Source organism: Protopterus annectens, chromosome 2.part2 (assembly GCF_019279795.1).
Source record: "Protopterus annectens isolate FY-2018-M chromosome 2.part2, PAN1.0, whole genome shotgun sequence".
NCBI classification, from domain to species: domain Eukaryota; kingdom Metazoa; phylum Chordata; order Ceratodontiformes; family Protopteridae; genus Protopterus; species Protopterus annectens.
In genome coordinates, this window is record NC_056730.1 from 1,120,059,305 (window position 1) to 1,120,082,750 (window position 23,446).

The 23,446-nt window shown below is 38.3% G+C and overlaps 1 protein-coding gene across 2 annotated transcripts in view; it reads left to right on the plus strand.

Annotated features, from left to right (window-relative positions):
• Positions 1-23,446, plus strand: part of FAM189A2 (family with sequence similarity 189 member A2) — a 1,031,909-nt gene that overhangs the window by 632,388 nt on the left and 376,075 nt on the right. For both annotated transcript variants that reach the window (XM_044064351.1, XM_044064352.1), the window contains exon 4: positions 14,596-14,724. In XM_044064351.1, the coding sequence (XP_043920286.1) occupies positions 14,596-14,724 (129 nt within the window). The remainder of the gene's footprint in view (positions 1-14,595; positions 14,725-23,446) is intronic.

The window sequence follows — 23,446 nt, forward strand, 5'->3', positions numbered from 1 at the left end:
TGTCCTAAAACAGACCCTTATGGGACTGCTGTATTCAGTGACCCATGAGGACAGAGCTGTATTGTAAAAATACCAGGAAGTATTCGCTTTGTAGATAACTCTGAAACAGCAGCTAGTATTAATGTCAAAGTTAAGTTTAGCTAGCTTATAAAGAAACAAGGTGTGGTCGACAGTTTTAAAAGTCATAGTCATAACTATAACTATGAACAGATCTGCTGTGATGTCCTCTTCATTCATCTTGCAGTATATAGTATCGGTAGCCGTTAGGAAGGCTGTGACAATCCAGACTAAGTTACAAAAGGCATGCCATTTATCACAAAGTAATCCATAATTATATTTGTGTTTTGTCAGTTGATTGTACAATAGGTTTTCAAATATTTTTGTAATAGGGCATATATTAGACATGGGCCTATAATCATTTAGTTCCTTCAGAGAAGAGACTTTTGGTTTTGGAGTAATGAATGGATAAATGTTTGAATGTAGAAAGAAAGTAAACATTGGTTGAAGAGAAGTTGAAGATATGAATGAGCGGCTTAGCTATTTTGTCAGCAGTGAGTTTTAGGAAGTTAGGATGGAGCCTGGAGAAACTGGCACCGGAATTGTTGAGTTGCTGAAGTAGGTATTTGGTTTGTTTGACTGTTATTTGTGAAAAGCGGTACCTGCGCCACTTTGTGATGGTTCTGAGGGAGAAACAAATTAATAATGTTACTTATGAAAGCTATAACATGGTGTGCATAATTGCTAGCAAAGGATATGGGATTGCTTGTGAATGAATCACTCTTGGCTTTAGATCAGGTACCTGTTAGCTGTTTTAGTTCTCTACAAAAAATGTTATTTTGCGCCAGTTTTGTTTTTATTTTTGTCTCAGGTAGGTGGCTTTAGTTGTTTTGGTGGTAATTCTTACATCTTTTCTAAAGGTTAGAAAGGATTGCTTATGTTGGGTATTTCATGGTTGTAGTTTTCAGACATCATCATCAACCCTTTTTTTCCTCATTTTCTATATGGGGAACGTGTCACCACCTCTCGTGTTGAGTGTGTACATATGCATATATATATATATATATATATATATATATATATATATATATATATATACATATATATATATAGAGAGAGAGAAAGGGGATAAACTACAACAGTCCAGCAATGCTAACATCTTCACTCTATAATATCCTAAACTTCTTGTAGTAGGGGCCATTAGGTTATATACAAATAACCCCTTAGGAGCATACCAGTGTTTCACTTGCATGGCTTCTGAATGCCTAATACTTTTTCCATCTTATTTATTTAGTTAGTTATTTCTGATAGTGCATTCAGACTAATAAAGTCAAACCCTGCTCATTTTAGATGTGCTGTTTCACCATTTTTCTAAGCTTGGTTTGTTTGGCCATATATTAGAGGCAAAACCAAAACATAACTACACCAGAAGACCAACAAATTTACAAAAGGTGTGCCAATGCAAAGGATAAACACCACACTACCAATACTAGGTGAAGATAAAAAACTGCTTATTCACCACCAAAGAGCCAGAGACCATATGCATAAATAGTATTGAAGCACCAGAGCTTTTTGTCCCACAAGACAAACTAATGGGACTTCATCAGCAAGGGCAACCTACACCACTTTTGTTGGCACATGCATGCTTCTCTACATGCTTTGATAAGGGATACCATCATTGCCGTGGATGGTTATAGGTTCATAAGTTTTACTAGGCTAATGACCACAAGGGCCTTTTTAAGCCTAGCCATGCATACCAAATGTCTGACAAGTTCTGGTACCCTTGATAAGTGTAAGCAGGGGCTTGAGAGATGAAACATTTATATAAACTTGGGACTGGGAGATGAGACATTTGCAGGTTGCCTGTGTCCATTAGAAACATAGGTGCCAACTGAGGGATAAATTTCCTGTTCCCATCCAATTGTTCAAGTTACACTTGAATTGAGTTAGGGAGGAACTCTGCTTAACATAGATGGGGAACCTGTTCCAGAGACCTCTCCAGCAGGTCCTATTTATATCTCAAGCAAGGTTTAGGTCTTTAGAACAGGTAATTCTGATGCTGTTTGTTTTGTGAATATGCAAGAGGTCCATCAGAGTGGAGTCTGACAGTGTCCTGTATGCCAGGCATAGATCTCCCCTCAACAGCCTGTAGGAGACAAAATACAGGGGTAGAGTCTTGAGGCAGTCTGCATAGGGCATTTTACTTATGCCGTGTATTCTTTTAGTGAGGAGGAACCTCTGTGGACTTTCCATTTATTGGATATGCCTGGTTAGGTACATACCAAAGGGGGCATTGTACTCAATGATATATCTGATGAATATTGAATACACTGGAAAAATGACTTCCTTGGACTTAGATACCATGCCTTTGTTTATATGTTGTGCAACACAGAATGATTTCCTCAGTACTATAGACATGTGATGGTCAAAGACTAGATTACTATCTATGTCTTTCCCAAGTCCCTGACTACTGGGCCAACCTTAAGGGGTGTGCTGTCAGTATGATAATTACTAGGGGTGAATGACTTCCCGAAGGGTACTATTATACATTTCTTACAGACCCACCATTTCCGGGGAGATGAAAGCCCTACTAGCTCATCGGTTTCCCCTGGGGTGGGAATCAAGCCAGTTAGGAGTGGGAGCCATTATCCATGTAGTACGGTGTGGAGATTCTCTAGCATATCAAAAGTGCCCAAGGAGTTGGTATGCAATCAGCCTGTATAAATATATAATCATAATAAGTTACTATTGCCCAATGCAAGAAATTCTCATTAAACACCAACTCTGTGACACTATGCTGCAATCATTAGCAAGATGAGAATCCAATGTGAGCACTCTAAAATGTTTAGTATATCCTACTTCATAAAGCTCTATATATACATGAATAAGTTGCCAACCTCACTCTCCTAAACTATTTATGCTACTAATCCAGCCCATGTGAAGACTTGGATTGTTTTACTTTATACAGATAGCACTTCAGTAAATGGTGCTATTCCCTTTTAGCCACATTGTAAGCATCTTGAACCATGGATTTGTACTTTCCAACTGTCTCTGTAGACAGCTTGGCTGAAATAGGCATTCTGAGACAATGTAGCAATTACCTCATTTTACCGATAACCACCTATTACAAACAAATTGACACACTATCTGAGAGTTGCACTTTTACTGCAGGGAAAGCTCTCATACAAAGCCACTACAAACGAGAAGCAGGTTGTCAAAACCACACAACACCATACTAAACTAATCACACACATCTCAGACCAAACTCAGGCTGACACATGCAGAGACTCATAAAAGTCACCTACCCTATGCTTCCTAAATGTAACTTATGAAGTAGAACCCCTCAGCAACTTCCAAAACAAACACAGGCTGCACCCACCATGAAACATACGCCCAACAGTCACACTGTCTCAAGTCAAAAACCCAAAAAGCCAACCTCTACACAATCCAGTATCCTAGTTAGTGAGACACACCAATGTCAAATCACTGAGCTGTGCAAGGAGAGGGTGACAATCAGCTGCCTATCAGGTGCAAGGATTCACCACTTCACACATATACTCAAGTCCTTGTACCACAAGTACACATGACACAGTCATAGTGCACATGGGTGTAAATTTCTTGAGAAGTACTTCCCTGGACTACATGAAGATTAGAATGATAGAACTCTTGGAATGTGTGTCTTATACAGGTATGAACCTAGCCTTGAGCAGCACTCTACCATCACCATGAATGATACCACTAGATGAACAAAATATTATGGATTTCAATTGTCTTAGCTTCTGGTGTTGTTCAAAAGGGCTATAAAATATACCAGTAAGGGAGGAGATGGTAGACAGTCCTCACTGCTTTGCCAGAGATGATCAGTACCTATCCCCCCAAGGCTTTTTTATATTGGCTTGATTCCTGACCACCACCATATTGCCTTTTTTAGGCAATATGTGTCTCTTAAAGCTTCCAACATAAAACAGAATCCAGACAACATAAATGTATTGCAATTAAACACTAAAAGCCTTAACAAAAACTCCACTCCCTACAAGCTTTCCACACCTTCGAAAACATTGATACATGCATCATCATGGAAATCTGGTTTAAGATCACTAACAGCATCCACCAGTGCAGGATTTCAATGCCTACCACACTAGATGAAGGCACTAAAGGTAGTGGTGTCTCCATACTCTCAAGAGAGCATTTCACCTTCAGACTAGTTGGACAAGATATCGGTTTTGAACTCTTCCATGTTAAGAAAACTCCTTATCCTAGCTTAACTAACTATAGGACCTCCTTCAATGTTCCCTTTAGCTCAAATCTCCTACTTAATTAGTAGGGTGTCCCTTTACATAGTCCAAACACCATTCCCCCTCGAAGATTCAACTACCCCTCCATTAACTGGGAGACTTGTATATCAAACATGTATGCCCAGAAATTTCTAGACATCATCAAAACAAAACACTCAGGACCAGCCAGTTTGCAGCCCAACAAGGGGTGATAAAATCCTGGACTTGGCTCTTACCAATATTGGCAGCTTTGCTCCTCAATAATTTTCACTTTCTCCATGGTCAGATCAGACAACAAATCAGTCAAATCCACTATAAGACTGGAAGCCACAAGCATTATCCACAGTGTTTATAAGGGGCTATGTGAATGTTAATCTCATAAACCTGTGCAATGGCTTGACTAAATGTAAAATCCCCTTCCAACATGATAACCCTATTGATTATGTGGAATCTTTTACTGCCAAATTCTATGCACACATAAACAGCTGCAAAGGTGCATCTACACCCTTTGAAGTAAATAAAATGCTAAATTTAAGAAGAACTCTTTAAGGTGGAACCCAAATATAAACAGACTCTGCAATAAAAGAAAAAGACTCATTGCACTTAAATAAATTTAACTCTCAAGATGCTAAACATTTTCCTGCTAAACTTAACAGGGAACTCCAGAGCTTGATCAAATCAACCAAGAAATGGGGTAAAAACAGCCACAAAGACTAAGGATAACTACAAAGCATTCTTTAACCATGTCAGAAACCTCAGAAACACTGCCCAGCACTGCACAGAGTTAACATTAAAATTTTTCACATACTCTGTTCCAGAAGATATAGCCAACCTGCTAGCAAACAAATTCATCTCAAACTTCACCAGATACCCTCCTATATTTCCACATCACACCACATACAGAATATGTAGAATCTTACCATAACCATAGATGTCCTTCTCTTCTGTGTTGCAGCATTCTTAACATAGAAGGAAAAGGACATCTATGGTTATGGAAAGATTTTACACAACTATTCAGTATGCAATTTGGCCAACAATTTTCCTGCACTGGCTCTTCACATCATAGCAAACCCCTTATGTCCAGCCATGGTATTGGCATTAGAGCAGTGGCACAAGCTGGACAGAAACTGCCACCTCTCCTGCAGAACTGGTGCATCCATCATCCTTTCTTATGCCCATTAGATTGTCCAAGCTGCTATTCAAACCTGGCTTACCTGGGCTGTAGTTTAGGCTTTAGCCATCTTTACCACTGGCATTAAAATGACTTATTCTGAGCTCAGTGGTATTCACTTGTCATACCATGTCACAGTATCCACCAGTGGTTACTCTGAAATCTTGTATGTCAGTTTAAAGAATGTCAACAGTTACAGGCACCAGAATTTCAAAGCAACAGCTTTAATAACTCACACCATAGCAGCATTGCAGAAAGGCTTCACCACACATTACAAACTCTATACCACCTGACATGCTGTACTAAAGCCATTATGAGATATCATGACTTTCACAAGCACAACACTATATTACATACCCACACTGGAAATATAAGTGGTCAACAGGGATAAAATTAAACTGGCACGCTCTGAAAAAAAAAAAACAGGGAGATGCATTAAATTATCTCTTAGTGTGTTTGGGAGTCACTTAAAATCTGTTCTACAAAATGTGCAATATCATATGGCCTCATATATTATTCACAGCTTAATGTTTAAACAAGGTTCTGATATATACAAGTACTCATCATGTCTGAAGATCTTAGAAAGGGAGCAGTCTTAAACTAGATCACACTAGGAACTTATAATACTTAATTTCTCTGTATATTTTTTTGCATATCTGGTCGATATCTAGAACCCTTCCCTATTTCTTCTTTGAATATATCTACTCTCTCTCTGTATAGCTTACATTTAAGTATTGGAGTCATCCTCCCCCAGGCCTCCACTGAAAACAGACCACATCCCAGCTACTAGACAAACCAGATAAGAAACTAAGGAAAAAACACATAGACAAATACATAGACAAATGTTAGCATTATACACTTGAATCTGATACTATATGTAAGTGTGTGGTTGTCTTGTTTATATTTTGTTTCTATGATTGTCCCTTTATTCTATCATGTTTTGTTTTCTATTTCTTTTTTTTTTCATGTTTTGCATTCTATTATTTTTATTTATTTATTTTCATTTTGATTGCTGTAGCTGGCTGCTTTTTTAAAACTATCAGATAAGATTATTAAATTGATAAAAAGGGATGATGGAATGAGACCAGTTTATAGTTTCCTGTTGTGGACGCTTCACTCCTTCATAAAAACGGGGATGTGGGAGTTTTGCAGGCATGCTGTGCACTGCAGAGAAGGAGATGGATGGACTTAGGGGAATGGCAGGAAGCACTGATTCATGCCAAAGTTTAGGGCACAAACCTTCTGCATGAATAGCTACTGAAAGTTATATAAGCATGGAAGTAAATTAAGTGTGTTTTGGGGAAGGGAAAAGGTGTTGGTGCAAAAAAGCCTTTAGATACAGAAGAAGTAAGAATCTGTCTGTGGTGGGATGGATCAGACTGAAAACTTAAGAGAGTTTTGTATAACTGTTTCTTGCTTTGAATTGGACAATATCAGTAAGGTGGGTGAATAGCAGTAAGGTTTCTTTTTGGGTTGGATTTACCTATCTGACTAACAGAATGTGAATGAATTTATCCAGCCATTTTTATGGAATAAAGTATCATCTTAAACTAGGTGCATAGTTGCTCAAACTGTATCAACTCTTAAGCTGTTATTCAGATGTTTGTAATGGATAATCATCCAGAAATGTGTACAACAAGTTTAATAACATATAGCATTTCCTGACAGACTCATCTGCATACAGCCTTGCCCTGACTTTTCGCATAAGTTACCCTGGCATCAGCCAAACAGATGACACTGCATGTGTCTGTCAGTTTGTAACCACAAACACCTCCATAAAAATTGACTTGGATCACCTAGTCAGCATTTCCCAGTGCTCTGGAGCAAGTTATTGCTAAAGCTGAGCTGACTAGAGATACAATGAAATAATTACTGCACAAATCACCAGCTCTGGCTCCATGGCACAGAGTGGTAAAGTCCTGACTGTGGACCAGACAACCTGGGTTCAATTAGTAGCCCAGATACTAAAGGAGACAACCACAGATGATGGCAATGAGTGACCAACACAGGCTATACCATTCTGGGGGAAGGACAATAGCCTGACACACAGCAGGTAGGTGTGCTGCAAGGTTGCAGAAGAGTTAGGGGGATGTCAGAAAAAGCATTTGAACTGCTTTTGGAAAAACATGCAAGTACTAAAGCAAGCATTTCACTGGATCCATTATTTATTTATTTTAACACTGGGTCCATTATTGTAAGATTTATGAATGTGCATGATTGCTGTGGGGGGTTAGCCTAAATAAAAATCCCCTGCACAGAACAGAAATAAGCACTTGCATGTTTAGCAGCCATTGGGTAGATCTTCTTTCTTGTTTCACTGTTGCAGTCATCACATTTGGGTTATCCTTGCCAGGGTAGCCCTCGGCCGGCCTGAATACCAGAGACTTAGAATTTCTGCATCGGTTGCTGTCACTTGATGACTGACATCAGGTTGTCTGTGGCATAAAGGAAGGCATCCAACGCCATTACATCAGTCCTTCTTTCTGTAGAGCCGAAGCAGAAGCAGTTCACATGAGTGCTGGTCGGCCGCTACCTGAGTTTTGTTTCTGAATTGAAGCTGAAGTCTTCGAAAGCTAAGTAGCCTGTTGGGGATCCTTTTTTTATTGCACTAAACAATGTCAGAAAAAGTTAATAATTGTCTTGCCTGTGGAAAGCAAATACCACACCGGGACTTCCACTCTTACTGCATCACTTGTCTAGGCCCAGACCATGACATCCCTTGTTGTCGCTTCTGTGCTTTGTTTAATGCCAGAACTATTCATCATCGTGCCCTAATTGTAGCCAGATATTTCTGTTTCAGTCCTCAAATTCCAGTATGGCTTCGGTAAGCCATCTGACAGCAGATCTTCCAAAACAACGTAAAGATAAAGACAGAGACAGACTGCGCAGGACCAAACCTTCCGATGATGCTTCCGTTAAGCTGGTTGTCAGTCCTCTGAAACTCAGTGAGACACTTTCACAGCCCCTGATGCCCGCTTCAGTTAATTTGCAGGCCGTTACCTACCGAGACCCTTTTGGAGTCCGGTGTGCTGCACAACTCTTCTTCGTTTTAGGATCCTGCAACCGTCTCTACCTTGGATGGATCTGGAGCCGCTGTGCAGGCACTGGCTTCCGAGAAAGTCCTTCACAATATCAAATCCCAACATAAACCGATGCTTCTTTCACGGCTACTGTTCTTTCGAAAACAACCGAGTTCCTTAGGCCCAGGGGTCGAACCATACCCAAGAAACCAACTACCCATTCTCAGGTGCCTGGTCCCTTGCCTCAGTCTCAAATGCTTAAAATGGCAGAAGACATCCTCATGCTGATTAGAGGAAGCCAAGCCACACCCTCAGAAAGGAAAAGAGATCTGTCTCCAGTAGTTTTGTCTGAACAAGAGTGAGATGAATCTGATGCATCTGACTATGAAGACATGCAGCCCCTCTCCACATATGAGGATTCTGATGCAGATGAATTAATTCCTTCACCCTCTTCCCCAGATGATTTTTCCTTTGGGAAAGCCCTGCATGCCTTAAAGGACCATTTCCAATGGGAGAGTCAAGACTACCCACAGGCCCTTAGTCATTCCCCCAGTCCTAGATGTGGTGAAGGATGTCTTCCTTGAATCCAGCTTAACTCCAGATGCCCTCCTTCCTGCTCCCAAAAAAACAGACAGGTACTACAGAGTCTCTGACTCACACAAATATCTTTTTAAAAATACAACAGCTGACCCTGAGGTCATTACTCAAGGGCCTAAAGGGATTAAAGCAACCTCAGCTAAGAATACCACCCCCCTTAGAAAGGGATTCCCGAGCACTGGACAGATGGGGTAAAAAAGTATACACCTCAGCTACACTTGCTATCAGGGCACTAAATTGTCAGTTTGGGTCTATATTAAATAAGCAAATGCTTAAAAAAGCAAACGCTTATTCATCAATCCTAGTTCAGCGAATACTGAAAATGCCGAACACTCGGAACAGCAATTTTTTTTTCCCAGGAAAAAAAATTGCTGTTCTGCAAAAAAAAAACCCAAAAAAAACAAAAACTTAAAACAGTATTTAATGGGGGGGGGCTTTGCCCCCACACCCTCCCTACTTAAATATACCAACTCTGAGATTGCACCACAGTGGAGGAAACGGCAAACTCCAGAAACTGGCCCAGCAATTTTTTTCCCTGAGAAAAAATTCGCTGTTCCGGGTGTTTGGGATTTTCAGTGTTCGCTGAAATAGGGTCGATGAATCAGCGTCCGCTTTTTTAAGTGTTCGCTGATTCAATATAGACCCATCAGATCCATATGCTTAAGTATCAGCAACATACCTTGGAACTCCTTAAACAAAAAATTTCCTCCTTTCCTGCATGGGCAGAATCTAAAGATTTACAGGACTTAATGCATTCTTCTGGTTAAGTAACTAAACACACTTTGCACTGTGGTTTTGATGCCCTAGAAGCTTCTTGCAGGGCAGCAGTCACCAGATCTGTCATTAGAAGACATGTATGGCTTAAGGAGCAACCCCTGCCAGACCATGTAAAATCAAAATTGTTGGATGCACCCTTGCACAAAGATAACTTATTTGGCACTAAAGCAGAAGAGGTCTTAAAAAAGATGGAAGAAAAAGCAAAATATGTGCAGACTGTTAAAGATTTCTTACAGGTCCAGCCCCCTAGGTTCAGCAGGCATTTTTCCTCCAAACACTGGTCATTTTCTGCTCTGAGTAGACAGGGCCAGCTTAGGCATTGTAGAAACAGACCACCCCAGACAGCAGCCCCAGGGGTTGCAGAGATCTAAGCAGTGGACTACCTCCACTTCAAAACCAGGGAGTTCTAAGCCACCTCCTTATGGTAAGAACTCACAATGACTCGCCCCCTCCCGAACTCGCCTCTGCCTACCTTCACATACCCCTAGGAGGAAAACTCTCCTTTTACTCAATCACCTGGGCCACCATTACCAAGGACCAATGGGTTCTGAACATTGTGTCTCAGAGGCACACATTCTCCTTCCACACCCTTCCAACCACAAAAGGGTTCTTAGATCTACCACTAAATCAGTGAGCAGAGGCTCAAAAGCAAATCCATTCCCTGCTCTCCATGGGGGCAGTCGAGCATGTTCCTACAGAGCATATAGGCCAAGGCTTCTACTCCAGACTTTTTCTGGTTCCCAGAAAAGAGGGCACCTGGCACCCCATCTTCGATCTATCCATTCTAAACACCTTTCTGGTGATCCCAAAATTCAAAATGCTCACCCTCCAGCAGCTGCTACCCATGCTCTCCAAGGATGCCTGGCTAGCCACCCTAGACCTAAAAGAGGCCTTCCTCCACATTCCTATCAGGGAGTCCTGCAGAAAATATCTCTGCTTCAGGGCAGGATCTCAACACTTTCAGTTCTCTACACTTTCCTTTGGCATTTCACAAAATGCCTGGCTCTGGCCATTGCCTTTTGCAGACAAAGAAATATTCAAATTTACCCCTACTTAGACAACTGCCTTATTCAGGCAGACAGCCAGGAAAAGCTGCTCAAAGACCTGGCCTTTATAAAGGACCTACTAACCTCCCTAAGGTACACAATCAATGAAAATAAATCCAAACAGGTACCCACCAAAAGGATAATCTTCCTGGGAGCAAGTCTGGACACAGCATCCCAGATGGCATGCCTTACACCAGAGAAACAAATGTTCCTATCAGCTTACTTCTCTCAACTGGCCACCAGGCCCCAGCTTTCTGCAAGGAAAATCCTGCAAGCCCTGGGGTTCATGGCCTCTTGCATACTCCTCATTCCATATGCCAGACTGCATATGAGGAAACTTCAATGGTACCTAAAATGTCCTTGGTGTCAACACTCTCAAGATCTGGAAACACTTCTGACAATTACTCCTTGCCTGAGAAAGGAATTTCTTTGGTGGGCAACAGCCTGCTCCCACAACAAGGGACTGACCTTCTCCCCACACCCCACCACCCAGACCCTCACCACAGATGCATCAGACTATGCTTGGGGTGCACACCTGCACTGCAGGTGCATACAGGCCAATGGAACCCCCAGCAACCCCCCTGTACATCAATCAAAAAGAGATGATTGCTGTGCAGCAGGCCTTGATAGCTTTCAAACCCCTTCTCTCTCCAGGGGTTTTCCTGATCAAAACAGACAACACCACTTTGATGTGGTACATCAACAAGCAGGGAGGGACTCACTCCTACCCGCTGTGCAGGCTGGCCATGGCCCTTTGGTTTGCAGCCTCTTCCATGCTGCCAGGCTCTCTCAACTCCCTGGCAGACCAATTAAGCAGAAAGCTTTTGGACACCCATGAGTGGCAGCTCAACAGAAACACCTTCTTCCTAATAACTCAGAAATGGGGAACCCCGGAGGTCAACCTCTTTGCCTCCCACACCAACCATCAGCTCAGCAAATTCTGCACCAGGGAGCATCACTGCATGGCTTGGAGAGTGGGTGCCCTGTCCTTCCCCTGGGTAAACCTCTAAGTCTATGCCTTTCCTCCCCTACCTCTCATTCCCAGGGTACTGCTCAAAATAAGGGAGGAAAAGCCAGGGACCATTCTCATGGCTGCAGACTGGCCCAGACACCACAGGTACCCCTTGCTGTGCAGCCTGTCCCTGCTGCTTCCATGGAATCCTCCTCAGATTCCAAACCTCCTAACCCAGAGGGAAGGGGAAGTCATGCACCCCCAATTGCAGACACCTATGTTGGCAGCTTGGCGTATACTTTAACCCCTGGGCAATCTGCAATCCTCAGTAAACAGGCTCTGGATGTTATCTGAGAGGCCAGACGCCCTAGCAAGAGAAAGTCTTATGCAGATAAATGGAAAAGGTTTTACATCACAGCCCTCCATTGCTGTCATCCTGGATTACTTAGCTGACCTACTACACAGTGGTCTTTCTTTCTCCTCTATAAAAAGTCATGCCTCTGCTATTTCTGCTCATTTTCCCACTGAGCAGCCTGCTTTTTCACACCCTCTGATTAAACAGTTCCTCAGAGGGGCTAGCAACTTGAAGCCCCCCAGAAGGGCACCAACACCAGCTTGGGACTTTAACTTTGTCTTGGAAAAGCTCACCCTGCCCCCTTTCAAACCAGCTTCTTCTGCAGAGCTAAATTTTTTCTCCAGGAAAACAGCCTACCTCATTGCCATCACTTCACCCAGAAGAGTCTCTGAGCTGCAAGCACTCATGGCTGTGGAACCCTTCATCATCTTCCATGCAGACAGGGTATCCCTCAGAACTAATCCATCCTTCATGCCCAAGTTGGTGTCCAGTGTGGCTCTCCACCAATCCATCCATTTACCCACCTTCTTTCCTAACCCCCAAAACAAGAGAAAATAATTCTGCACTCTCTAGATGTGCACAGACAGCTCAGATACTATTTGGACAGGACTAAACCTTTCAGAAAGTTTGATCAACTGCTGGTTAGCTTTCTTTCAGGGCAGAAGGCAAAGCTATCTCCAAGCAAACCATTTTCAAATGGATAGCATACTGCATCCATTTCTGCTACAAACAGCATGGCAAGCCTCCCCCGAAGGGGGTCAGGACACACTCCACCAGAGCAGCCTCCACCTCTGCAGCTTTCCTCAGAGGAGTCCCCACCAGGGACATCCTGGAGGCTGCCACCTGGACATCTGTTCACATGTTCACCAAGCATTACCACCTGCCTCTCTTCTCCACATCCAGGACAGGGTTTGCCTCTGCAGTCTTGCAGGGCATGCTAGCCAGCCCCTAGCTTCCTGGACTGCCTCCACCCACTTCCTCAGCTTTGGGAATCTACCCAAATGTGATGACTGCAACAGTGAAACATGAAGAACATAGTACAGTTGTGTACACTTACCATAAATGTAGATGTTTGAGTGTATTCACTGTTGTAGTCCTGGCTTCCCTCCCTCCATCCCCCTTGCTCTTTTTCTTCCTTTTTTTCTCCCTTGTTGTTCTCCTTTCCCTACAAGGGACATATTGGTATTTATTTTCCACTGGTCGGGTTCTACCACCAGAGCCTGGCCTCCTACTTTGGGGGTTCCTGACAGGTTAGGGCAAGAAAAACTGATGTAAAGGCATCGGATGCATTCCTTTATACTACCGACAACCTGATGTCAGTCCTCAAGCGACAGTAACTGATGCAGAAACTCTAAGTCTCTGGTATTCAGGCCAGCGGAGGGCTACCCTGGCATGGATAACCCAAATGTGATGACTGCAACAGTGAATACACTCAAACATCTACATTTATGGTAAGTGTACACAACTGTACTTTCTCCAGCTTACAGACAACTAGGGTCTACCATTAAATGAGGGTGGCTTTGGTCTGTGGAGGCTGAAGCTAGACTCTAATGTCATCTGGGATTAGGGTGCACCTGGAACTGGAGTAGCTAACAGAGACAGTTGTAGAGGACTGTGTACCAAATTCCCTCTATGGCTGCCAGGATGATGGCCCAAAGATTGGCTTTCATGTACACTCAAGACCTTTATCAGTAGGCTTGATGGCTGGCAGAATAACAGATGAGGGAGGATAGAAAAAAATCAGCATGCATCCCTTGTCCAATAACAGATAAGACATAAAACAACCATAATGCAAGTGTACCATTTATATTTCTTCTGCCCCATACATTAAATATGCCTTTAATCACTGGGGTCTTAACTATCTACAATGCAGCCACTGGCTAGTTAATTGCAATCTCTTTATGACAGCAACATCTTTCTTGACTCCACTATTTATTTATTTCATCTGTCATGTTTACTACTGTCACTCCAGTATTTCCTCTGAAATAATTTGGTTATCATTACTGCTAAACTAACTTTGTTTTATGAATCTTACTTTAGCCAATGTCTGATTCTTAAATGATTTGTGATGATGAATGTGTTGACCGATGAGATAATGATTACTCGCCTTTTGACCCAGTTATAGTAATGCTTGACTTATATAAAATTTGCATGAATTTTCTCTCTTATTATTTCTGCACTAATGACTGTCAGCATAGCAATCATGTAGTCTTAATTTATGTATCAACAGTCGTTTTTCTTGGAACCTTTTGTAAGTAGGCATGTACCTAATATGGCTTACATGGGTAATAAGATATAAGTAAAATAATCCTTTGGGTTATGCTATCAAGATATAACATAATAACATATAGGATTATATAATACACATTTCTTGAGTGCTCATATTGTTATTGATGTTTCTTCCAGGTCGGGCATGATGAAGGCAAGCTTTGTCTCTGCTGTGAGGACTTTTCAGTCTCCAATTGCACAGGAAAGGACAATGTCCTAAAACTTTATCTAAGGCATTCTTGCAGTTCTTCACATTTCTTACTGAAGGTATGATAAAATATACTTAACAGTGCAGTAATGTTGGTTTAATCTGACTAGTCCACAGAACTATATATTGCAGTAAATGATCTTAGTTCAAGATGATTGTCACTGTGCAAAAATGGGAAAAGGGGTGGTGGATGGATGGATGTATAACAAAAGAAACAGAACATTTAGGTTTTGCAGACTATTGTCCAATAATGATTACAGTGTCTATGTCTCACAGTATTATTATTGTAACATGCTCTAGCAGCTGTCATGCCAAAATAACAGAGAGTTAAGCTCTTCTGCTCCCTTTCCTGCTGCAGCATAGACACATATCCTATTGATTTCTTTTGGGAGCAACATAAAAGCCACTTACACTAAGTATTTATTGCCAGAAGTTAGTAAGTTTCTAACGCTGCATACACTGCTTTAATTTCCACTTGCACAAAAGAAGAAATACAGAATGCATCAATTTTCTCCCATTGGCTAAAACAGACATTTTAAAAAGTACCAGTGTGAGAAAAAAGTCGCAGAGTAAAGCTGTGAATCCTGTGATGCTTCAGTACATGATGCAGTTGCTTGAGAGACAGAGAGAGAGAGAGCGAGAGACAGAGTGCACACACATGTGTGTGTGTGTGTGTGTGTGTGTGTGTGTGTGTGTGTGTGTGTGCGCGCGCGCGTGTGTGGTTGTGTGACCATGTGCCCAAAACACTTGGATTGTAGAGTTCATGATGTACCATACCATAGGAGTAGCTAAGCCATTTGGAGCCCAGGTCGAGGCCCTCATTTGTCACTCCCCTTCCCCCACCTACAGAGCAAAAAAAAATGTATTTATTTTTCAGCAGGGGTGGTAAAAAAAATCCTTGACAGCAACAAATGTAAGATACCAAGACGCTCAAAAGCATGTCCAAACAGAAAGTTTTATTGACTTCATTGATTTATTTAACGCATTTTCAGAGTTAATCATGCAACTTAACTATCATGTGATGTATAACCGAACACGACATAGCACAGCTTTAGCAATTTAAAGGAAGCATACAGGTATTAAAACTGAAGCAGAATTCAACACAGTCCACATGTCTTTGTGAGTACAGTCCAAATGCCTACAGCAGCATAACACATTACAATATTAAGAGCTTGGTAAGTATGAACTATAACACAGAAAAACATGAACTAACTGGAGCAGTGGCACAGACAAAAAAAAATCATGACCCAAGGGAGAAGCAGCTAAAATGTACATTCTGACCTTCCAACATTATATGTATGTGTATATTGCACAAAAATGTTTAGCATGCATTGCCACACCATTTGTACCTGAAGTTTATATGATATTGACATCTCCTTGTAACACAATGTTTTAATAATTAGTGCTACTTCAGTGAATAATGGATCATCTACACAACAATGTGTGGTTTATTGTCTGCTAATAGCATGTCCCAGTGGCATAATAAGATACTAAATGCTTACACTGAGTGAGTTTACTGTTTAGCTACAGGGTTGTGCTCCACTAGACAATATAGAATTTACCTCTGAGATGCCTTATTAAAGTTATAAAATAACCTCCAAGCGTAACAAATAAAGATAAATAAAAAGTGTAAGCAAGTAAGCAAGGAACAAAAAAAATATTGGAAAAAAAAAAACAAAGAAAGAAAAAATAGTCCCTTGGATTAAATTCTGACAGTATGAGTCATAATGGGTTTATGTCATGCACACAAGGCACAGAGTTTGATTCTTACCTTTGGGATGGGAAATTTGGCTAGGCTTAAAATGGCCCACAAGGGCAGACAGCCAAGTACAAACTTGTGAGTTTACACACACACACACACACACACACACACACACACACACACACACACACATGCTAAGTTTATATCCATTCCACATGCTAGTCGTCAGTAATGGAAGTGCCTGAGCTAATCATCAATAAAGGAAGTGGCTGAGCTAAAATTAGTTTCATTTTAATTATAGCATACATTTTATAAAAACCCAATAATAATTTTAAATAGCAAATCCAATAGCTGCATTATATATACCTATCATATTTTGTGCTACTATTCAGCTGCTTAAAGACCAAAGGAAGAACAAATGTTTCCAAAGTCTTACACAAGTCTCTGGCTCAGACATAAAGTGTAATACTTTGGGAAGCATAATTTGTTGTTCTGCAAATTTGCAGTAATTGTGATTATTTCAAGGTACTCTAATGGAGACCTCAAAAAGCCTATTAAGAAAACAGAATATAGAGATGTGTGGCCAAGATGGCTGACTGAGAGCAGCAATGGGTGAAAGCTCTGTGACTGAAAACTATTCTCTGACAGAAAATGTAATAAAAAAATTAAAATATGAAGATACTTGCTAGCTAATTGTATTCATTAATAATCAGAGAAAAGATTTATAGTTTCAAGTTCTTCAAAAGCTACAGTTTTTCTGTCAGAATTTCAACTATTTGGTTAGGAGAAACAGACTTTAGTGTGAGTAATTCAAGAAATTGTACTCAGGATTCTTATGTTAAAGAAGACATCCAGTCAATACTATTTAGTATGCAGGATGTATTACTAAAAATAGACTAACTGGATACAGAACTAGAAAGTTTCAAAGAAGAGACCAGAAAGAAGTTGGAACATTTTGAAATTCTAATAAAACAACAAGGGGCACGTATCAGCAGTATGGAAGAGACTTTGAGTGATCATGAAGACAGAATGACTGAAGGTGAGTCTCAGAATGAATTTCTTTTAAAATAAAATAACTGGAGACAAAATAACATTAAAAGTTATGCTATACCTGAAAAGTATGAGAGAGACAATATAATAAACTTCTTAACCACCTGGCTACATAAAACATTAAATCTACCTGAAACTTTATCTTTTGGAATTGAAAGAGCAAATAGATCCTGGAAAGCACCTTCTAAGAAGGAAAACTCACCACCACTCTCAGTTATAATTAAGTTCATATCTGATAGAGATTAATAACTTATATACATTGGAAGTCATTTTCTTTTTTAGCAGAAGAAGTTTCCAAATAACCTTGGCAATTTCGATATTTTCTCTAGATAAGTCAGGATGATCATAGTATGGATACAATAGTTCAAAGATTTGTCTAGTTATTAAAGTATATTTATTGGATAAATTGAAGGTTTTCCTGATCTCGGATAACTTCAGATGTTTGACTAAGAAAAAGTCTGCCATGCACTTATCCTTAATAAGGGGAAAATTGTCCAGATTTATCAAGTTACCATTTAGAGTTAAATTGGGATTTAGATGTATTGGTTGGAGGAAATGAATGCCTGCAAAAGTTTTAGCGAAGACAATAGTTTATGAAATCTGATAACGTTATATTTCAGGCCATAAAAGATTTTATATTTGTCTAGACTAACTTTGCTCAAGAAAGGTAAGGCGGATGGATTGAATTTAAGGGATCTAATATAATTGAAATAAAGTAATACCCAGTTAGGGTGCCAGGCATCTGAGGTATTAATATAGTTTGCTATCTTAATAATTCTACTACTTTGAATAATATCATAGTAAAGTTTGAAGTCAGGAAGAGAAATACCACCCAAATCCTTCGGGTACGTAAGTTTAGAATACGAAATTCTCACCGATTTAGGAGACCAAATAAACTTAGAGAAGGTTGAGTGTAATTTATTGAAAAAGTATAGAGGAATAATCGAATTAGTCGAGTTGAAAATATACAAGAATCTGGGAAGGATATTCATTTTTATAATAGTTGCACGTGCCATAAAGGGAAGCTTAAGTTGAGACCATCTCTTTAAATCCCATTGCACCTCCTTCCAAAGAGAAGAAATGTTCTCCTGATACGAAATAGATTGATCAGTTGAGAAGGTTACCCCCAGGTAACGAAGACTTGAATTAACTGGAATAACATCAGAGGAAAAATTTAGGGGATATGGTGATGTGATATTAACCGGAAAAATTTGAGATTTGTTTTTGTTAACTTTGTAGTTGGCAAATTTAGAGAAGATATTAATGGATTTCATGATTTTCTCTAAGTCCGAATTTGGTAAAGAGAGGTAAATATTTAGATCATCCGCAAATGCCGAGAAGGGGATACTAGTTCTAAATAGCTTGGGGATGATCTGATGAGTTTTTTGTTTAATAAGAAGGAAGAGAGGCTCTATATATAGATTAAATAATAAAGGAGAGAGAGGGCAACCTTGTCTCGTACCATTAATTATGTTAATCCTCTCAGATATACCATTATTAATATGTAGTGTTGTATAGGCTTTGTGGTAAATGGTCTCAATAAATTTTGTGAACGATGTAGGAAAGTTAAATAGAGGTAGAATAGAGAGTAAAAATTTCATACTCATTCTATCGAAGGCCTTAGAAGCATCTATTGCTAGAGTGTACAGGGGGTACCTAGCTAAAGACAGAAAGTTATCATAGCTTCTAAAGCTAGAGTATGATCTGAGGTCTGTCTATTTCTAATGAAGCCCGATTGTTCTTTAGAGACTATACTAGGTAGCAGTACTTTAAGTCTATTGGCAAAAATTTGGGCCAAGATCTTTAAGTCTACATTAATAATGGATATGGGTCTAAAATTTTCGGTTTGGTAGAATCTGCTTTACCTTTAGGGATAAGAATAGTCTTAGATGCATTGAAATGGGGATCACTTACACCCTGGTGGAGAATATGATTATAAATCAAATATAAAGCCTGTGAGAACTTGTTGGGATATAATTTGTAGAATTCTGCTGTGAATCCATCAGGACCCGGGGCCTTATTCAATTTGAGGTTATTGATCACATCCAGGACTTCCTGAGAAGTAATTTCTTTATCTAACAAGTGAAATTGATCCGTATTTAGTTTTGGGAAAGATAATTCTTTAAGGGTATCATATAGCACGGAAAAATCGATAGGGTCATTAGGTGAGCTATAGAGCTCAGTGTAAATTTTTTGAAAGATTTTTATAATATCCTGTGTATCATGGTAGAGTTTGTCTTGATAAGATAAGATCTAACAATTTGCCAGTATTTTCTAAATTCTGGTCAGATAAGGACCCGAGTATAACTCCCGCACTAATGAAAGAGGCTTTCAAATCAAGTATTAAATATATCCCTTTTAAAAAATTATTTTATACGCAACTCATGATCACCAATAATGCGTATTTAACACCTGCAATCATTAATAAAATCCACCCCAACTCGTCTTCTCTGTGTCCATTTTGTAAGGATCAAGTAGCCGATATATATCACATTTTCTGGAGCTGCAAATGTGTGTACAGACTATGGTGTGCCCTTAAAGTTATTCTGGAGAAAATGGGATACGAAAAATCAACACTTTCTTGGCAATTTGCTTTATTACATATCCCTCCTGATAATATTACTAAAGCTCAGCTCAAGGTGGTGATTTCAATTGTCATATTTATCAAATATTATATCTCATTGCATTGGAAGTGCCAAGCCGCACTAACATGGGAAGGTCTAAAGGAATTGGTAATTAGGCATATTAGGGCACAAAAGTATCTCTTTTATAAAGGTAATCACAAGTTCTGTTCTGAAAATTTTTGGAATGTATTCTTTGATTGTCTTTTAACCTGAAACACTTTTCATTTTGTATTATATCTCCTTAATGTATTATCTGTTGTATATATTGTGAATGATATGGGCAATGTATAGTTGTATATAGTTTTTGTTGATGTTTGTACAGTGTTCTTCTGTGATTTGTATTGTTTGTCTATAAGATAATAAAATAAAATAAAAAGATTTTCAAAAAAAAAATAATTAAGTTCATATCTAGCTTAGAAAAGATCAAATATTAAAAGCAACATGGTCCAACCCACCTATTAAAACAGGTGAACAAGTATTCAGATTTAACAATGATTATTCCAGTAAAGTAATGTGTAAAGGAAAATCCTGTTTACAACTGATGAAGGAACTTAAAAAGAACAATATTAAAGTAATATTGGTGTTTCCTACAAAGATCAAATTATTCCTTTCTGAAGAAACTCAAATATTAAACACACCGAATGAGGCATACACTTTTGTTAACAGCAATAAAATCATTAATAATAATGAAGAAATTGAGTGGAACAGTATTGCCCTGAAGCAACAGTGTAAGGTGAATTCTTGGAAAACTGCTTCTAAAACTAAAAAGCCTAAACACAAGTGACTCATATTCTGATTGCAGGACTATTATTTTCTGAATCAATAGATTTTCCATTTAAGTAAAAGGTTTGCACTTGACATTAAGCCTCAGTACATGTGTAAGTATGTATTTATACTTTAAGCTAAAACATTTTTTCATGATAGGGATATAAAGGGTTAGTTTTACTGTTTTGCTATATTTACAGTGAAGGACATAGTATAGTTCATTTAACTGAACCTATGAGTGTGTTTCTAAATGTCAAACAACTATTTCCTGTAAGAGAATGTCATTATTTTATAAGCAGTAGAATTGGTAACTTTAAAACTATATAAGTTAAGAATTTTATTTTATTTGTTCAACATTGCTTAATATGTGTATTTCTGGGTTAACTGAATGTCAGATCTAAGTAATATGCTAATAAGATGTGTTAAAGTGCTGGTGGTTTTGTTTTTTTTTTTTGTTCCTGTGTAACACATTCCTTTCACGGGTCATTTATGAAACAACTGAAACTTAGAGGAAAGTTTGAGAACAGAAGAATGTTCAATTTCTTCAAAATGCTGTCTGTTAAAGGAAAAAAATAACTTTTGATTGTTCTTTTCTGAAGTATATAGGGGAGAAATCTGCTCAAAATAACATCTCTTTTCTTTTCTTAGAAGTGAAAAAATTAGTATGACGAAAGCTATAGTAATGTTTAACACTGAGAAGTTGTAACATATAATTTGCTTACATTTTACATGTTAATAGCTTATGCTGTAGTGTTATTAACTTTGACTACACATATTAACTGTACATATTAGTTGAAAAAAGCAAAGTTAGATGTTTGTTACTGATTAGAGCAGCTTAAAAGAACATAGAAACATGAGAAACTTACAGAGGAAATTAGGAGCTGCTATGTGCTGTGATTTGTCATTTTCACATGCTGTAGCCAGATTCTGATGTCAACATGTAAAGCTTAGATCAAAACAGCAGTTCACAATGGCTAAAAAACATTCAAAATAAATAAGCAGTGATTATTTTATATATAGTTAAGATTGCAATATTAAAATAAATAAGAGTACACATCTTATAAATTATATGCATATATATAATGAATGCAATATCTACTATGTAAGATTAATAAAAGAGCAGTATCAGTAAATTAAAAAATATGTTGACATACTATAATCGACTATAACAGAAAGATTATGTTTAAATACAAGATCTCATATAATTTGCATAGAAAATCATATAAAATATTTCAAAATAATCTGAAAGCTGAAATTTGAAACTTCATCATGTGAATATTGAAGCTCTTCATATGTTATATGTTGTTTAATTTACTAAGACTATCTGAAATAACTCATTTCATAAGTCAAAGTTGAAATTTGAGTGTTTTGTTCTCAAACAGTGCATCCAGTTTAATAGAAAGTAAAGCAGATTTTCCAATATGTTTGAATCTGGGAAAGGAGAATGGGATTTGAATTGAACATGTTGTAAACTTTGAATACGATATAGACTGCAATTTTTTACTCCATAGAAATAGTAAGACATTCTCTTCATTCTCAGAAATGTACATATTTTTATCAAGTAATTTAATAAGCTAATGGATTTTTAAATAGTTTGATATTTGACATCTTAAGAGTGCTACAGAAATTTATAGTATAGACACTTGTAGTTTAAAAATTAATTCAGAGCTTTTTGTTAGCGCTATATAATATGTGTGTGTCTTTTTATATGATAAATATATATGTACATTGATCTCCCTCTGGTATTATAGTTTAGCATGATAAGATTACATGTCAGCTGTAAGTTTACAGATGTCTTTTTCTCTTCAGCTCTCACTCTGTTATAGTTATTTATTTAGAGATCTAGTTATAATAATGTTGAATGGGTTAATAATTTAGGAATATTAAATGGCCAGTTTATACTGCTATTATATGAATAGGTATATAGTATACTATTTACTGGATCATTTAATATCTATGATTAATAGAAGAAGATTATTTAACATGCATGTAGTAATGAGGGTAATAATTTTAAATGACAAAATATATAACTAAATTAATACTCTCTTATTATTCTGACCTGCATATAATATTATGTTAAGTATTTGTAAGTCACAGTAGCTTTTGGCTAGTTTTTTGATGAATTTTTAGGTTTTGCTAGGTTGAACAGTAGTATACTAGTTTGAATATTCAATAGGCAGACCAGGAACTTTGGAAGCCATAATAGGTTGTGTTTTATTAGCAAAATATGCAGTTATATGCAGTTATAGTTGTAGATTTGTCTTTGTTTTTGTTATTTTTGCAGTTTAGTAGTTTAGATTGTAGAAAGGAAGAATTAAAAAAAAGCTGAAATATTACGATAGTGTCAGAGGAATGCATTAGAGTCTTATACATAATTAAATTAATATGGTGGATAAATGTGTCATATTAACTTTTAAAAGAAAATTTCAAAATACACAGTATAGTTTTAATCTGTTATCTATTAATGTAAATTGACTAAATAATGGCAGCAAAGGGAAATCATTAGTGAGATATCTAAAATTAAATAGAGGAGACATTTTTGTAAGAGACTCACTTGATAGATAAATATATATAATATTTAAATAGCTCAAGTTCTGAAATGTTATCATCTGTTTCTTTTAACAAAAAAGAGGAGAGGAA